This window comes from Brassica oleracea, chromosome C7, assembly GCF_000695525.1.
Source record: "Brassica oleracea var. oleracea cultivar TO1000 chromosome C7, BOL, whole genome shotgun sequence".
NCBI classification, from domain to species: Eukaryota; Viridiplantae; Streptophyta; class Magnoliopsida; order Brassicales; family Brassicaceae; genus Brassica; species Brassica oleracea.
Window position 1 is genome coordinate 35,416,388 of NC_027754.1, and position 16,259 is coordinate 35,432,646.

At 38.7% G+C, this 16,259-nt stretch overlaps 2 protein-coding genes across 2 annotated transcripts; both read right to left on the reverse strand.

Annotated features, from left to right (window-relative positions):
- Positions 1 to 1,253: 1,253 nt before the first annotated feature.
- LOC106305040 lies at positions 1,254 to 2,633 on the reverse strand. The gene is made up of 4 exons (XM_013741419.1): positions 2,527 to 2,633; positions 2,126 to 2,445; positions 1,619 to 1,844; positions 1,254 to 1,531 (listed from the first exon to the last, which is right to left on the reverse strand). Exons 1-4 carry the CDS (start codon positions 2,603 to 2,605, stop codon positions 1,413 to 1,415), a joined length of 744 nt encoding a protein of 247 aa, XP_013596873.1. The 5' UTR covers positions 2,606 to 2,633; the 3' UTR covers positions 1,254 to 1,412.
- Positions 2,634 to 3,450: 817 nt separating this feature from the next.
- Positions 3,451 to 7,948, reverse strand: LOC106306067 (beta-D-xylosidase 1). The gene is made up of 7 exons (XM_013742531.1): positions 7,455 to 7,948; positions 6,578 to 6,859; positions 5,605 to 5,774; positions 5,423 to 5,520; positions 4,992 to 5,336; positions 4,505 to 4,918; positions 3,451 to 4,364 (listed from the first exon to the last, which is right to left on the reverse strand). Exons 1-7 carry the CDS (start codon positions 7,938 to 7,940, stop codon positions 3,775 to 3,777), a joined length of 2,385 nt encoding a protein of 794 aa, XP_013597985.1. The 5' UTR covers positions 7,941 to 7,948; the 3' UTR covers positions 3,451 to 3,774.
- Between the last annotated feature and the right edge of the window lie 8,311 nt (positions 7,949 to 16,259).

Consider the following 16,259-nt stretch of genomic DNA (forward strand, 5'->3'; position numbering starts at 1 on the left):
GAGGGTGTTAGAAAAAGATCTCACATTGGAAATATGTAAGGGACTTGAGTAATATATAAAAGACTTATGCAACTCCACTTACCGCCAAATAATTTTAAGTCGGAAGCCCATGAAACTTATCAAACTTGATCACTTTTGATTGAATTAATTGTATATCCTGCGAAACTAGGATCATGCGGATTTGTATTGGTTGAGATTTAAGGACGCACAAAATTATCAATTTTGGATTCATTTTGTGTCCATCATTAAAAAGACAAATTATAAAAAGGTAAATAAGCACGCAAAGATTCACTATGATATGAACAAATACGATTATGCGTAAATAGATTAAGAAGAGAATGAAAAACATACTTGGATATTTTACCACAATTAGCTTAAAGCAAATTAAAGTTACCGTTCACACGATTTACCAAAAAGGGAGAAAACGTTGATACAATATTACAATCGGTATTTCGTGTGAAACGCATTATGATCATATGAAAATTTAAAGGCGAACAGAAGTTGGATCTTTAACCCATAGCCAATCAAATTGTACTTTAGATTCAAGTGACTGTCTAGCTGCTCAAAATTAATACAAGCGAATATGCGTTCGATATTATAATACTGAGAAACGGTATATTCTTTTACACACACACACACACGAGAAGATCTAGACCTATATTTTTCACTATTTTGTTAGTAGAGGCTCTACCACACTGTTAACCTTTTTGACCCCACATAAAAGTTTTCTTGGGGCCGCCACTGAGTAAAGCTAAATTATATTCATACTAATTTAGCTAATTGATTTTATGTAACAATGGATCAGCATATGATAGTTCTTTTCAAAGTTAGCACAATTGGAGAGAATGGTAGATCCAACTGTTGGAAACCAGACGACTTTTAAATAACCCAATTCCTTAATATGTTAAATTCTGAAATAATAAAATTACTGTGAGCCTACAAAATTAATCACAACACTAAACTGGCTTTTCATCGTGGAAGCACCGTAGCCTAATAGTTAAGGTTTAAAGGTATTTACATCCAAATCTGAGATTCAAACTTCAGACTATGCAATTTCCTGCAGATTACAGGAAATCCAGGTTTCAAGTCCCGGAAATGAGCGATTTATTAATGCAGACTACAGAAGACAGATAGTATTGTCGGTTGTCGAATCGTCTATATAATATTTCTGATAAATGTAATATCATAATAAATCAACGTTATAAAAAAAAAACTGGCTTCTCGTAAAATATTTTTAATACAAACAACCCAAATTTTGTTTTCCTTAAACAAGAAAGAAGAAACTATATAAAAGTACTCCTCGATTAGATAGTCTCTCTGTAGATACAAAGAGATCGATTTATAAATATTGTAATTGTCAAATAAGCAACATCTATAAGATAATAGCTAAAGATTAAACATTAAGACATCTCTTAAAGAAGCAAGGCAATGATGAACAACACAGTCCCAAGCAACGGTCCAGACCTTGACTTCATTCTCTCATTTCCATTTTCTTCTTCATCTTCGATGTGCTCTAGAACGTTGAAAATGCCTGCATGCAAATTTGAACTAAACTTTAAAACAAGAAACAAAAGAACCAATCTAGACCAGATCAAGACATGGTCTCTGAAATCAAAACCTCGTTCAGGTCCGTAGCTGCAGCCGGACTTGAGGGTTTCACGGATGTTGTAAACGGTGGCTCTGTTGAAGAATCTGAAGTGGTGAACAATCTCGTCAATGCAATTCAAAGCCAAATGTGTTTCGGAGATGCATGGTCCCTCGCAGAACTCCTCCGCCCTCGCCATCGGAATGTTCAGGTCTCCGTTTAACGTTAGCCTCCATGCATCCTCGCACTCTCTGTAAATCTGCATTTCATCCTCGCACTCTCTGTTAGCTAATTTTTCAGCCAATCAAAACTGATTTATAAGCGGTGTTCTAAAACTCGGTTTAGGCGGCTTAATTCCCTATAAAACATCTGACTAACATCTAGCTATTTTGTTAATATTACTTAGATGTATTCTCAATTGAGAAAATCTGAACTAATCCTATACAAACCAGCTTAGAATAACTTAGTTGAAACTCGAAATGTGCTTTTAAATTTAGATTTAAGGTAGCAGATTCTTGTGTTGCAAGTAAAACATATTACGTGTTTCTCATTTAAGCACTCCAAAGCTTTCGCAACTATCTCCGGTTGATCGTTCCCACCTAACCCGCCGCCACCTAGTCCTCCTCCTCCAAAACCTGTCCCTCCGCCGCCGCCTAGTCCTCCTCCTCCAAAACCTGTCCCTCCACCGCTACTGCCACCCAATCCTCCTCCACCGCTAAATCCAGTACCACCACCTCCCACACCTGTGCCACCACCGCCTATCCCTCCGCCTCCCACACCTGTTCCACCACCGCCAAATCCTGGCCCGCCACCTCCACCTACACCTCCTTCTGAATCGTCTTCGTCATCGTAAGCGATCCCTATAAAATTTAGATAAAGAGTAATGAAAGCCTACTTTTGGCAGAAGTAACATATGTGGGTGTGTAAAATGAGCAACAAACCTGGAAAAGTAGTTAAGAGGAAGGAAAAAACGACAAGGGTAACCGATATCCGGAGGTTTCTGATGAGTGACAATGCCATTTTTAGAACAAGAACATACTAGTATAAATCATTTTATATAGTTCCATACATCTATTTAGGTGTCTATCGAGAATTTCAAGACTTGTGGTGCAAGTAAGTAGAGATTAGTCTAGTATAGAGAGGGTCAAAAATGCAGAGGAGAATTTTGTAGCAGTTGAGTACAAGTCACCAACCTCCTCTTTTTTGCGTTTTTACTTTGCCTATTTTAAACCATTTATTGGCTGACATGAAAATAAACCATATTTGGAAGAAGAAGAAGAAGAAAAATCAAACCTAAAAAGTAATCTCAAGACGAGACACGAAATAAGTTGTTTGCTATAGCCAAAGGAAGGATCTCGAAACCTATTATTCAAACCAAACCTAAAACTCAGATACGAATAAAAACACTTATTAAAATTCCATCCACCACACCAACATTTTTTTTTGTTTAAAAAGAGAAGGCATTTGAGAATGCCTCTAATGTTAAATCAAATAATTATTGGAAGAAACAGAGGAGGGAAGTGATGACCAATATTCGAACTCAAGGCTTTGTTTTTTCGAACGTTAAGTTACCTACCACAAAGCTATGGTCACATTGGTCACTACTACCTAGAGGCGAAGCTACATGAAGAGTGGGAGAGCAGCTGCCCACCATGAATTTTATAAATTGGTGTATTTTTTAATGATTTCTTACAATGCACTTGTTGATAGTTCAAATTTATATAAGTATTAAACCATGTTTTATAATTTTATCCCGGATAGATCCGCCAGTGCTACCACCTCACACCAACATGATCACAGCATGTAACATTAATCTGCAAAAATATTGCTAATTATTCACGCATACAACACCATAGAGAGAGAAGAAAAACAAAGAAATACTGTATATATCAAATTATCATTATCTTCATTTTTTTCCTTAGTTTCAACATTTTACAAGGGCCCCCTATGTCTTTCTTATTTTGGGAGCCACAAGTTACAGTAACATTGACAATTGATGACGAAAAATAGAAGAAATAAAACACACAAATCCAAGAAGCAACCCTTTGGTGCTTCTTTTCGGATTGAACCATTTCTTGAGTAATTTCTCAAGAAAATAACCTATATCTCTATATATAATGTAACATATAAATAAAAGGAAACACTCCACTTCGTTTCCTTATTTGTTGCTTCTTTTTTGTATGGCTCTTTTAAAGTTGCGGTTGGACCAAAATAGTATGTTTAAGATCACCGATATGCAATTTATGTTCACCCATTGGGATTCTCCTCCTTCCATACTCATCTACTACACCAAGATGCTTGCAAGCATCAACATCGACTTGAACGGTCCGTTTTGCTCCTGCCGTGACATGAACCTTCTCAAACGCTATCAATTGTTTGTTCACACCCAATCCTTTTATCCCGTTTTTCGGCGGCTCAGCAAAGACGAACACCGTGTGGGTTCCGTCAAATTCACCTGTGTTTGATACTTCAACATGGAGAGGCACTTTTGGAAACGTTCCACAGTTGGCATGAGACACTTTGATAGAGTTAGATGAGGAGTTGAAAATGGCAGAGTTGAGTTTGTAGGATGAAACTGATAGTTGGGCTAATGGGTTTTGGGCCAAACTGTGAGTGAAGGTGGTGTAACTTAAACCGAACCCAAATGGAAACACCACTGGACCTTTGTAGAATCTGTAGGTTCTTCCTGGGTAATTTCCATATGCTCTCATAGCCATTATCGTCATTGGCACTTTTGCTACGTAATCTTGTGGATACCATGTCATAGGTAGCTTCCCTCCTATCAAAAGATGCATACATTATTTAATTTTTAGCTGCTAAATTATGATATTTTAGTTCGGATATGTGATAAAACTAATTTTACTTTGGTTTATAAGAATATAATAAATCATAATTGTATGTAATTTGATAAGGACGTACCAGGGTTAACAGCACCGAAGATTATATTGGCGATGGCAGCTCCACCAGCTTGACCCGGATACCCGGCCCAGATGATGGCAGCAACACGTGGATTGTTCTTAGCAAAGGAAACATCGATGGGGCCACCACTCATAAGGACCAGAATCACTGGACCTTTAGAAGCTTGAGCTACTCGTGTAACAAGCTCTTGTTGGTAACCTGGTAATAGCAACCCGGTTCGATCTCGTGTCTCAGCCTCTATCGACTGGTCCAATCCCATCACAAGAACCGTCGCATCTGCTTCACGTGCAGCCGCCTCTGCCGCACCAAATCCTTGGTTCCCTCGGCAAGCCACGCCTGCACAACCAGCTTGGTGAAGTGTTCTAGCATATCTTGAGATTCCTTGTAACGGTGTCGTATAGGTACAAGCTTTCCCTGTCAAAATAAAAATGTTGTTATTGATAAATAATATGTATCTCGAATTATTTTTGTTGGACTATTTATCTACCTGCATAGTTTCCGATCATGGTCTCAGTGACGTCGGAGTTGGGCCCAATCACTGCAACAGTGCGGTGACGCCTAGGGGAGAGTGGAAGAGAACGACCAGAGTTTTTGAGAAGCACAATTCCTTGATGGGCCGCTTCAAGGGCTAAATGTCTATGGGCTAGAGTACAAACATCTCTAGGCCCAAGATTAGCATACGGCCCAAGATTGCCATCAAACATACCAAGTCTCATCTGGACCGTTATGGTATTAGCAAGTGCTAAATTAACGTCGTACTCCGTCAATAATCCCTTCTTCACAGCTCCTTCCGTGAAGATCGCCAAAAACGGCCCGCAGTCCAAATCCAAACCTGCAAAAACGACATGATATCTTTTGTCATCAAAAGTGATCACCGGTTCTTGTGGATTTAAAGATCGACGGTGGAAAACAACTCACCAGCTTTAATGGAGGCAGCAGCTGCTTCCTCTGGAGTTGTGGTATAGTGTTGTTGGTTAAAGAAAACATCGACGGAGTCACAATCTGATACAATATACCTGCATGCATTATAATTGAGCTGATGTATGAGAAGAGGTATCAAATAAATCTGAACCGTTGATTATGACAACTTTTAATCTTACCCGTTGAGACGCCATTGACCACGAATGGTGTTCTTTAAGAGATTTTCATCAGCACAAGTTGGCTTTCCATTGACTTGGTTGTATGAGCACATAACACTCGCGACCTTTCCCTCGTAAACACAAGATTTGAATGGCACATTGTACGTGTCCTCTAAATCTTGTTTGCTGACCTAAATGAATCAAAAACGTATAAAATAATTAAATTATTAGCTATCTACATTAGCAAAGCATGTTATTATGTTTTGAATTATTATTATTAAGTTAGAGAAACGAATCTTTTCTTTTGTTATTTGATATATAATTTAAAGTATATATTTGGACGAACAAGAAAAAGGCAAGGAAGGCTGGCCTAGTTGGTCCACATGACCAATAAGGATAAGATTCTCCACCATTATAAACACAAGACTACGCATATGCCACATCACTCGAAGTCACACTGCCTATTGGCTTAGCTGGTATATAATGTTAGGCAAGTGCTTGTTTGTGTCTGACGGTGACACGCATGTACATATCCATGTTTACCCATTTGATGGCAAAATTCAATTCAGGCGGATGAAAAAGTCGTTTGCAGGATTACGAAGTGACGCATATTCTACGGAACTATAAATAACTAACGACTAACGATTGCAATATATCTAGATATAAACTATTTTCTGAGGTCTAACGACTCTGATCACGAAACAAGATAAAAGATGATAAGCCTTGCAAGAAAACGTATCCAGTCACATTCAATTCATTACGTGGAGCTATAGGTAATTGAAAACGATATAAAGTAGCCACTTATTTTTAGAAAGTAAACTTATATGTTTTAGCAGAAAATTCAATATATTTTTTTGCTCATTCATTATTTCGTTTATATTTTCTAAAAGAAAATACTGAAGTTTTAGTAAATAACAAACCATAAAGTTGTAAGAAAAATAGAGACCCAATCAATAAATGTGTTGTTAGAAAAGATTAAATGTGTAAAGTTTACCTTGGCGTTGAAATGGAAACGGTCGACGCCATTCCAATTATCAAGATCATAAGCTGTGTAATGTTTGCAACATGCGGCGACTTTGAGGCGGTTACCGGCGCCGTTACCCTGAAGTCCCCTAACGTAGCTGGCTGCGTATTTTCCGGCCACGACAGGATCCTCTCCGGGAGTTTCCTGGCCTCGGCCCCACCGTGGATCCCTCAGTATATTCACATTTGGGCTCCAATACGTCAGACCGGCCACGCCTCCATTGTACATAGCCCTTGCCTCATCAGACACCACCTTTTAATTGATTTAAATCATGCCAAGTTTAGTTAATATATTTCTTCACAACACACCTTGGATTTATATTGAAAGAAATATATATATTCTCCGTATATAGACCATATGTTAACAAAAGTATCTTATTCCTTCGCTGGTTATAGCTAGCTTGCACATAATTTTTTTTTTTTTGGTAAAAGCTTGCACATAATTATTAATATCGCAGATAGTTAACATATATACTACGTAATATATATAATCTTTAACGAAATAAAATTTCCCGTTTAATACACATGAAATATATTTGTTGGTTTAGAAGTTTGTATTCTAAATTTCTAACCTACCTGTCTGACTTATTCGATAGACTCATATCACAGTCAAATAAAAATAACATAAGTATAAATTTCAAAGGAATAAACATAATAAAACATAAAAATAGAGCATCCCGCTAATCAAACTCTCGTGTACTGACCGCTATGATGTTGATGTCGTTTATTCACGTAAGGAAATCACAAAATTTAGAATTCTTATTTTCCAAAAATGCATATTCTTTAATCAGCAAATATTCCTTCATTATTTTATTTTTTTGTAAGAAAAAGTATTCATTTATTCTCACCCGTCCGATCTCTTCCCATAGAGACTGGTTGAAAGAAGCTGCGGTGGTGATGACCTGAGGGAAGCTGGTGGCACCAGGGAAAGCACCACCGAACTTAGCTCCGGGACCGACGTCGGAAACGCCATGAAGAGCCTCGGACCACCACTCATAGCCTCCAATGCCAAGGCGTGGCACAGCGGCGGCATTGTTGACGAGGAGGCGGATCTTCTCCTGCAACGTGAGACGTCCGATTAAGTCTTGAACCCTAACGTGGATCGGTACATTGACCCGACAGAACCGGAGCGTCCGGGTTAACCCGTTTGCTGGGTTGCATGCAAACAATGGTCGAAGTGATTCGGATGAGTGAACCAAACATAAGAGGAATACAAGTATAACTACGACTTTGTTGCCGAATAATAATGATTTCTTATTACAAGACATCTTATATATGTGTTTTTTATGTTTATATGTATAATATGTGATGTTTGTGTTTTTTTTTGTTGACATGGGAAAGAAGTGAATGAGTATATATAGGGAAGTTCTTTAGGGAATCCGGTGACAAAGGATAGGAGACTCTTGTTATGAATTAAAAAGAAGATAAAGTTAAAACAATCAAGTTGAACATGTTACGTAGAGGAGATATATATCTCAGACTTTTTTGGGTAAAATAATTTACCAAAAAATAATTATTATTTTCTTTTTCCTGCTCTATTTTTTTTCTTGAATGCAAGTTTGTTTTCCTTTCTTCAACATAATTTCTACGTTTTCTCCGTGACGACATAATATAAGGGTGTAACTGGTAATCAAGTTTAGGAATGCTATGAATGCAAGGAATTGAAAAAAATGGAATGCCACCTAATGGAATGATAGAAGTTATGGAATAAAATAAGTGGAATGGATAATTGCAGAAAAATATTTTTATAACACAAATGGTAACTTTTTTAAGGAATAGAATGGAATGAAATTAATTTTTAATTTAAATTAAATAATGTTAAAAAGAAACAATAATGTAACCATTTGTACACAACTTGGAAATGTAGCAAACAAAATGTACTAGGCTATATACAACATATCGATCAAGAAACAGTAAAATTTAAGCTTTTTTTTCTCAGAAACAAACAGCATAACAATTATAAAAGGAAATAAGACATACTAGGAGAAAGCAAATTTTGATCGGTGGGTTTGATAGTCTACGTATTAATGTTTAAATAAGAAGAAGATGTTGCTATTATTTAGTTAGTAACAAACCTTAAAAATCTACTAGAACAGATTTTAAATTTTAAAACCTTAACAAATCAACTATCTGACTGCGATAAGTAAGTTAAAAAAATATTTAAACTTAATTAAAATTTTATTTTTGATTTAGTTTGATTCCATTCCAGTCATTCACGTTCTTTTTTTTTATCATGAAATGATTATAACTACATTCCATTTGGTTCCACCTATCTCACAGGAATTAATGGAATGACAATTGTTTTTAATTCCACTTAAATGGTGTATTTTCTTTGGAATCTCTTGGAATAAGCTATTCCAAACAGTTTTATTCCAAAAAATACCAATCCAGTTACACCCTAAATCTATGACAATACCAAATTACCAATGTTGGTAGAATTCTTACTCAGCGTCTCATTTTTCATCGAAACTTTTTTTTTGAACTAATTTTTCATCGAAACTTAGAGATAAAAATAACGTTATTAATGGAGTTTCATTATTTAAAATTTGGGGAAATTTCATGTTTACCACCATAAAGAAAAAATTTCGAATTATATTTTTTCAAATTTGAACTTTTTTATAATTTTTTTTTTGAATTTTTCTTTTTTTTTCAAAATTTTTTTTTGAAAATTGAAAATTACGTTTGAAACTATTTTTGAAATTTTTTAAAGAAAATTTAAGTATTTATTTATATATTTATTAGAATCTTAAATTTCACATTCCAAAAATCATATCTTACCCCTCAATTCTAAACCATAAGTCAAGATTAGTTAATTTTAGTAGTATAAGTATCTTTTACCCTTTGTTAAAAGTGGCGGTAAAATTGATTAGTGTAAAATGGATGTGATATTTATGGCAATTTCTCTTAAAATTTTGGTACCGAGAAGAACATTTCAGATGCAAATAACAATCCATGAGTTATATGAATGAACTTTTGATTATTTCACATGAAGGTTTTTATTTTACTTTTAGTTTTTTTTTTCCTTATCAATCTTAATATTCTATAGCAACAACTATAAGTACTTAGTTAAAAAAAGTTATAAATAGAGTCATGTCCATGCTTGGACCCGCCTGCCACCGCCGTCAGCCTATTTGTTACTGCGACAGCCACAACAGCCGCATGATCTTCAACGCAATAGAAGTCTCAACTTATAATTTTCACATTTTTTTGTCAAATTTGAGACAATGATATTTTCCAAGTTTCTTGTTTTATAACTGAGAGCTCTCGGTGTAGTGGTAATGAAACTCCAGCTGGAATGCCCGCCATGGTTCGAGTCGCCTTGGCCACCTTTCCGTCTATAACCGTGCGTGTCCGGATGGAAGACCTCGTGGAGATTAGTCTGGGTTTACCATTTGGGATCCCCACAAATATAAAAAGAAAAAAAAAGTTTCTTGTTTTATTTTTTTATTGCAAAAAGTTTCAGAGTGAAACCTATTTTTTTAGGGAGAATTGCCAAGTGTGACTCAAAACTTGGAGTCAAACCCAAAACAATACCCCAACTTGGGTCAAAGGCAAAAGTAACCTAAAAGGCTATTGAAATTACAACTATCCCCTTGTGACCAAACAAAAAAACGGAATTTTTTTTACGTTTCTACCCCTCGCAAGTCGTCTGTTTAGACGACTTGAAAATAAGTCGTCCAGACGACTTAACTGAAAGTCGTCTGGACAGTTAGTCTTAAACATAATTTAAAAATTTTGTAAAAAATATTTTGATAAGTGAAAAATGGGAATTATGTAATTAACATATGTCTTAGGAGGTATAAATTAAGATATAACAAATTTCAATTGTTTTCAGCATAGATGAGTGAAAGTAGTGAGTCATGATATTCTTTAGCTTATGTTTCATCAACATATGTTGTAGTATTGTATGTGTTCTTAGGGTTAGATTTTGGAAAGCATTAAAACCGTTTTTGAAAATTTTTAAAATTACTTATGCGTGTTCATTTCTGTGTATAGTAAACACTATTTAAGTATAATTTGATTTTATAACGTGGTTAGTTAGTTAATCTAGTCATTTTAGTTTAGGGGTTCATTTTAGGGTCTAGGACGACTTAATATTTTGTCGTCTGAAAACAGACGACTAAATATTAAGTCGTCTGTTGTACATTATCAGCCAGAATAAGTCGTCTAAACCGGACCAAACCTTAAAGTTTACCAATGTAATTTTAAAGCTAACCGGATTATTTACCCAATATATAAGGTGATTTTTTTTTTTTGTTTCATTTTTCGCGAAATTCAGAAACCCTAACAGTTCTCCCTCTCAAAGGCGATTTCGAATTCCCACGATTTCCGAACAAACCATCGTTCTCAACATCGGCTATCTATCTCACTTCATTCTCACCGTTGTCGCCGCAGCTTCTTCTAACCCTAGCCGCGCCGATTCCTCTAAACCCTAGCGCCGCCGCTTCCACTATATCCGAACAAACCGTCGCCCTCGCCACCGTGGTCACCAACGTTCTAAACACTAGCGCCGCCGCTTCTTCTAAACCCTAGCGCCGCCGCTTCTTCTCTGTAAACCTTAGCGCCGTTTCTCTGTAAACCCTAACGCCGCTAAGTCATCAATCTCGAGGAAAAGATGAACATAAAACGTTGTCTCTATCAATTTACTCATTCTCACCGTTTCACGTTTATTTTTTCAGATCTATAACCGCAATGACGAGTACTCCAACTCCTTCTGCGACTGGAAGACTTGTAAGTAATTTAAGTCGTCTACTAAGTCGTCTGGACTTATATTGTTGTCTTTGATTATTTTGCAGACAAAAAGGATGGATATTCCAGAACTCCCCCGTAGGTTATACACATCAGGGGAAGAACCAGAAGCCCACAATAGCATTTCGTATCATACGGATAACAGCAAGTTGCATACTGCTCTTAGGAAAGCTCTTACTGATGACGAATTTGAAGAGCTCAAGGAGTCGAGTTTGGGAGTTTTCATCAAGTTCAAGGAGCAGGGATTTGGTTGGGCTTCAAGGCTGGTTCACTACATGCTCAGTTTCAAGCTGGACATTAAGAAGAAGTATGAGATGTGGTCTCTCGTTGGTCCAGAACCTTTGAGGTTTTCACTGTTAGAGTTTGAAAACCTCACTGGTCTAAACTGCGAGTACATCGAGGACCTTGAGACACCAAAATGTGACGTTACCCCAGAGATGGTTTCTTTCTGGGGGATGCTGGGAGTTCATCTGGAAGCTGGGCCAACTACTGATCAGATAATAGCAGCACTGAAGAGATGCGGGGATTGGTCCAGGGAAGATCGCAAGCGGCTCGCGTACCTCTCCATCTTCACTGGATTCATTGAAGGGAGAAAGTTTTCAACCGCTACACGATCTACTCTGGCAAGGCTAGTGATGGATTTAGAACGGTTTGAGAATTATCCATGGGGGAGAGTCGCGTTTAAGGTGCTGATGGACTCTTTGTGGAACAAAGAAATTGCTGGCTGTTACACCGTGGATGGGTTTATACAAGTTCTTCAGGTCTAGACGTACACAGCTATGCCGGAATTGGGTGCTAGTATTGGTGGTCCCAGAGCAGACAGTCCGTCTCCACCGATACTGGCTTACGAGGGCAGCAGAGGCCGCAGATCAATGAAAGCTGCTATCTTGAGTCAGGTATTTACTTCAATCCAAAAGACTGCGCAGACGACTTATTATAAGTCGTCTGGAAAGTCTTCCATCTGGACGACTTATTAGACGACTTATAATAAGGCGTCTGGAAAGTCTTCCCAGCTGGACGACTTATCGGACGACTTAATTAAGTCGTCTGGAAAGTCTTCCATCTGGACGACTTATTAGACGACTTATAATAAGGCGTCTGGAAAGTCTTCCCAGCTGGACGACTTATCGGACGACTTAATTAAGTCGTCTGGAAAGTCTTCCATCTGGACGACTTATTAGACGACTTATAATAAGGCGTCTGGAAAGTCTTCCCAGCTGGACGACTTATCGGACGACTTAATTAAGTCGTCTGGAAAGTCTTCCATCTGGACGACTTATTAGACGACTTATAATAAGGCGTCTGGAAAGTCTTCCCAGCTGGACGACTTATCGGACGACTTAATTAAGTCGTCTGGAAAGTCTTCCATCTGGACGACTTATTAGACGACTTATAATAAGGCGTCTGGAAAGTCTTCCCAGCTGGACGACTTATCGGACGACTTAATTAAGTCGTCTGGAAAGTCTTCCATCTGGACGACTTATTAGACGACTTATAATAAGGCGTCTGGAAAGTCTTCCCAGCTGGACGACTTATCGGACGACTTAATTAAGTCGTCTGGAAAGTCTTCCATCTGGACGACTTATTAGACGACTTATAATAAGGCGTCTGGAAAGTCTTCCCAGCTGGACGACTTATCGGACGACTTAATTAAGTCGTCTGGAAAGTCTTCCATCTGGACGACTTATTAGACGACTTATAATAAGGCGTCTGGAAAGTCTTCCCAGCTGGACGACTTATCGGACGACTTAATTAAGTCGTCTGGAAAGTCTTCCATCTGGACGACTTATTAGACGACTTATAATAAGGCGTCTGGAAAGTCTTCCCAGCTGGACGACTTATCGGACGACTTAATTAAGTCGTCTGGAAAGTCTTCCATCTGGACGACTTATTAGACGACTTATAATAAGGCGTCTGGAAAGTCTTCCCAGCTGGACGACTTATCGGACGACTTAATTAAGTCGTCTGGAAAGTCTTCCATCTGGACGACTTATTAGACGACTTATAATAAGGCGTCTGGAAAGTCTTCCCAGCTGGACGACTTATCGGACGACTTAATTAAGTCGTCTGGAAAGTCTTCCATCTGGACGACTTATTAGACGACTTATAATAAGGCGTCTGGAAAGTCTTCCCAGCTGGACGACTTATCGGACGACTTAATTAAGTCGTCTGGAAAGTCTTCCATCTGGACGACTTATTAGACGACTTATAATAAGGCGTCTGGAAAGTCTTCCCAGCTGGACGACTTATCGGACGACTTAATTAAGTCGTCTGGAAAGTCTTCCATCTGGACGACTTATTAGACGACTTATAATAAGGCGTCTGGAAAGTCTTCCCAGCTGGACGACTTATCGGACGACTTAATTAAGTCGTCTGGAAAGTCTTCCATCTGGACGACTTATTAGACGACTTATAATAAGGCGTCTGGAAAGTCTTCCCAGCTGGACGACTTATCGGACGACTTAATTAAGTCGTCTGGAAAGTCTTCCATCTGGACGACTTATTAGACGACTTATAATAAGGCGTCTGGAAAGTCTTCCCAGCTGGACGACTTATCGGACGACTTAATTAAGTCGTCTGGAAAGTCTTCCATCTGGACGACTTATTAGACGACTTATAATAAGGCGTCTGGAAAGTCTTCCCAGCTGGACGACTTATCGGACGACTTAATTAAGTCGTCTGGAAAGTCTTCCATCTGGACGACTTATTAGACGACTTATAATAAGGCGTCTGGAAAGTCTTCCCAGCTGGACGACTTATCGGACGACTTAATTAAGTCGTCTGGAAAGTCTTCCATCTGGACGACTTATTAGACGACTTATAATAAGGCGTCTGGAAAGTCTTCCCAGCTGGACGACTTATCGGACGACTTAATTAAGTCGTCTGGAAAGTCTTCCATCTGGACGACTTATTAGACGACTTATAATAAGGCGTCTGGAAAGTCTTCCCAGCTGGACGACTTATCGGACGACTTAATTAAGTCGTCTGGAAAGTCTTCCATCTGGACGACTTATTAGACGACTTATAATAAGGCGTCTGGAAAGTCTTCCCAGCTGGACGACTTATCGGACGACTTAATTAAGTCGTCTGGAAAGTCTTCCATCTGGACGACTTATTAGACGACTTATAATAAGGCGTCTGGAAAGTCTTCCCAGCTGGACGACTTATCGGACGACTTAATTAAGTCGTCTGGAAAGTCTTCCATCTGGACGACTTATTAGACGACTTATAATAAGGCGTCTGGAAAGTCTTCCCAGCTGGACGACTTATCGGACGACTTAATTAAGTCGTCTGGAAAGTCTTCCATCTGGACGACTTATTAGACGACTTATAATAAGGCGTCTGGAAAGTCTTCCCAGCTGGACGACTTATCGGACGACTTAATTAAGTCGTCTGGAAAGTCTTCCATCTGGACGACTTATTAGACGACTTATAATAAGGCGTCTGGAAAGTCTTCCCAGCTGGACGACTTATCGGACGACTTAATTAAGTCGTCTGGAAAGTCTTCCATCTGGACGACTTATTAGACGACTTATAATAAGGCGTCTGGAAAGTCTTCCCAGCTGGACGACTTATCGGACGACTTAATTAAGTCGTCTGGAAAGTCTTCCATCTGGACGACTTATTAGACGACTTATAATAAGGCGTCTGGAAAGTCTTCCCAGCTGGACGACTTATCGGACGACTTAATTAAGTCGTCTGGAAAGTCTTCCATCTGGACGACTTATTAGACGACTTATAATAAGGCGTCTGGAAAGTCTTCCCAGCTGGACGACTTATCGGACGACTTAATTAAGTCGTCTGGAAAGTCTTCCATCTGGACGACTTATTAGACGACTTATAATAAGGCGTCTGGAAAGTCTTCCCAGCTGGACGACTTATCGGACGACTTAATTAAGTCGTCTGGAAAGTCTTCCATCTGGACGACTTATTAGACGACTTATAATAAGGCGTCTGGAAAGTCTTCCCAGCTGGACGACTTATCGGACGACTTAATTAAGTCGTCTGGAAAGTCTTCCATCTGGACGACTTATTAGACGACTTATAATAAGGCGTCTGGAAAGTCTTCCCAGCTGGACGACTTATCGGACGACTTAATTAAGTCGTCTGGAAAGTCTTCCATCTGGACGACTTATTAGACGACTTATAATAAGGCGTCTGGAAAGTCTTCCCAGCTGGACGACTTATCGGACGACTTAATTAAGTCGTCTGGAAAGTCTTCCATCTGGACGACTTATTAGACGACTTATAATAAGGCGTCTGGAAAGTCTTCCCAGCTGGACGACTTATCGGACGACTTAATTAAGTCGTCTGGAAAGTCTTCCATCTGGACGACTTATTAGACGACTTATAATAAGGCGTCTGGAAAGTCTTCCCAGCTGGACGACTTATCGGACGACTTAATTAAGTCGTCTGGAAAGTCTTCCATCTGGACGACTTATTAGACGACTTATAATAAGGCGTCTGGAAAGTCTTCCCAGCTGGACGACTTATCGGACGACTTAATTAAGTCGTCTGGAAAGTCTTCCATCTGGACGACTTATTAGACGACTTATAATAAGGCGTCTGGAAAGTCTTCCCAGCTGGACGACTTATCGGACGACTTAATTAAGTCGTCTGGAAAGTCTTCCATCTGGACGACTTATTAGACGACTTATAATAAGGCGTCTGGAAAGTCTTCCCAGCTGGACGACTTATCGGACGACTTAATTAAGTCGTCTGGAAAGTCTTCCATCTGGACGACTTATTAGACGACTTATAATAAGGCGTCTGGAAAGTCTTCCCAGCTGGACGACTTATCGGACGACTTAATTAAGTCGTCTGGAAAGTCTTCCATCTGGACGACTTATTAGACGACTTATAATAAGGCGTCTGGAAAGTCTTCCCAGCTGGACGACTTATCG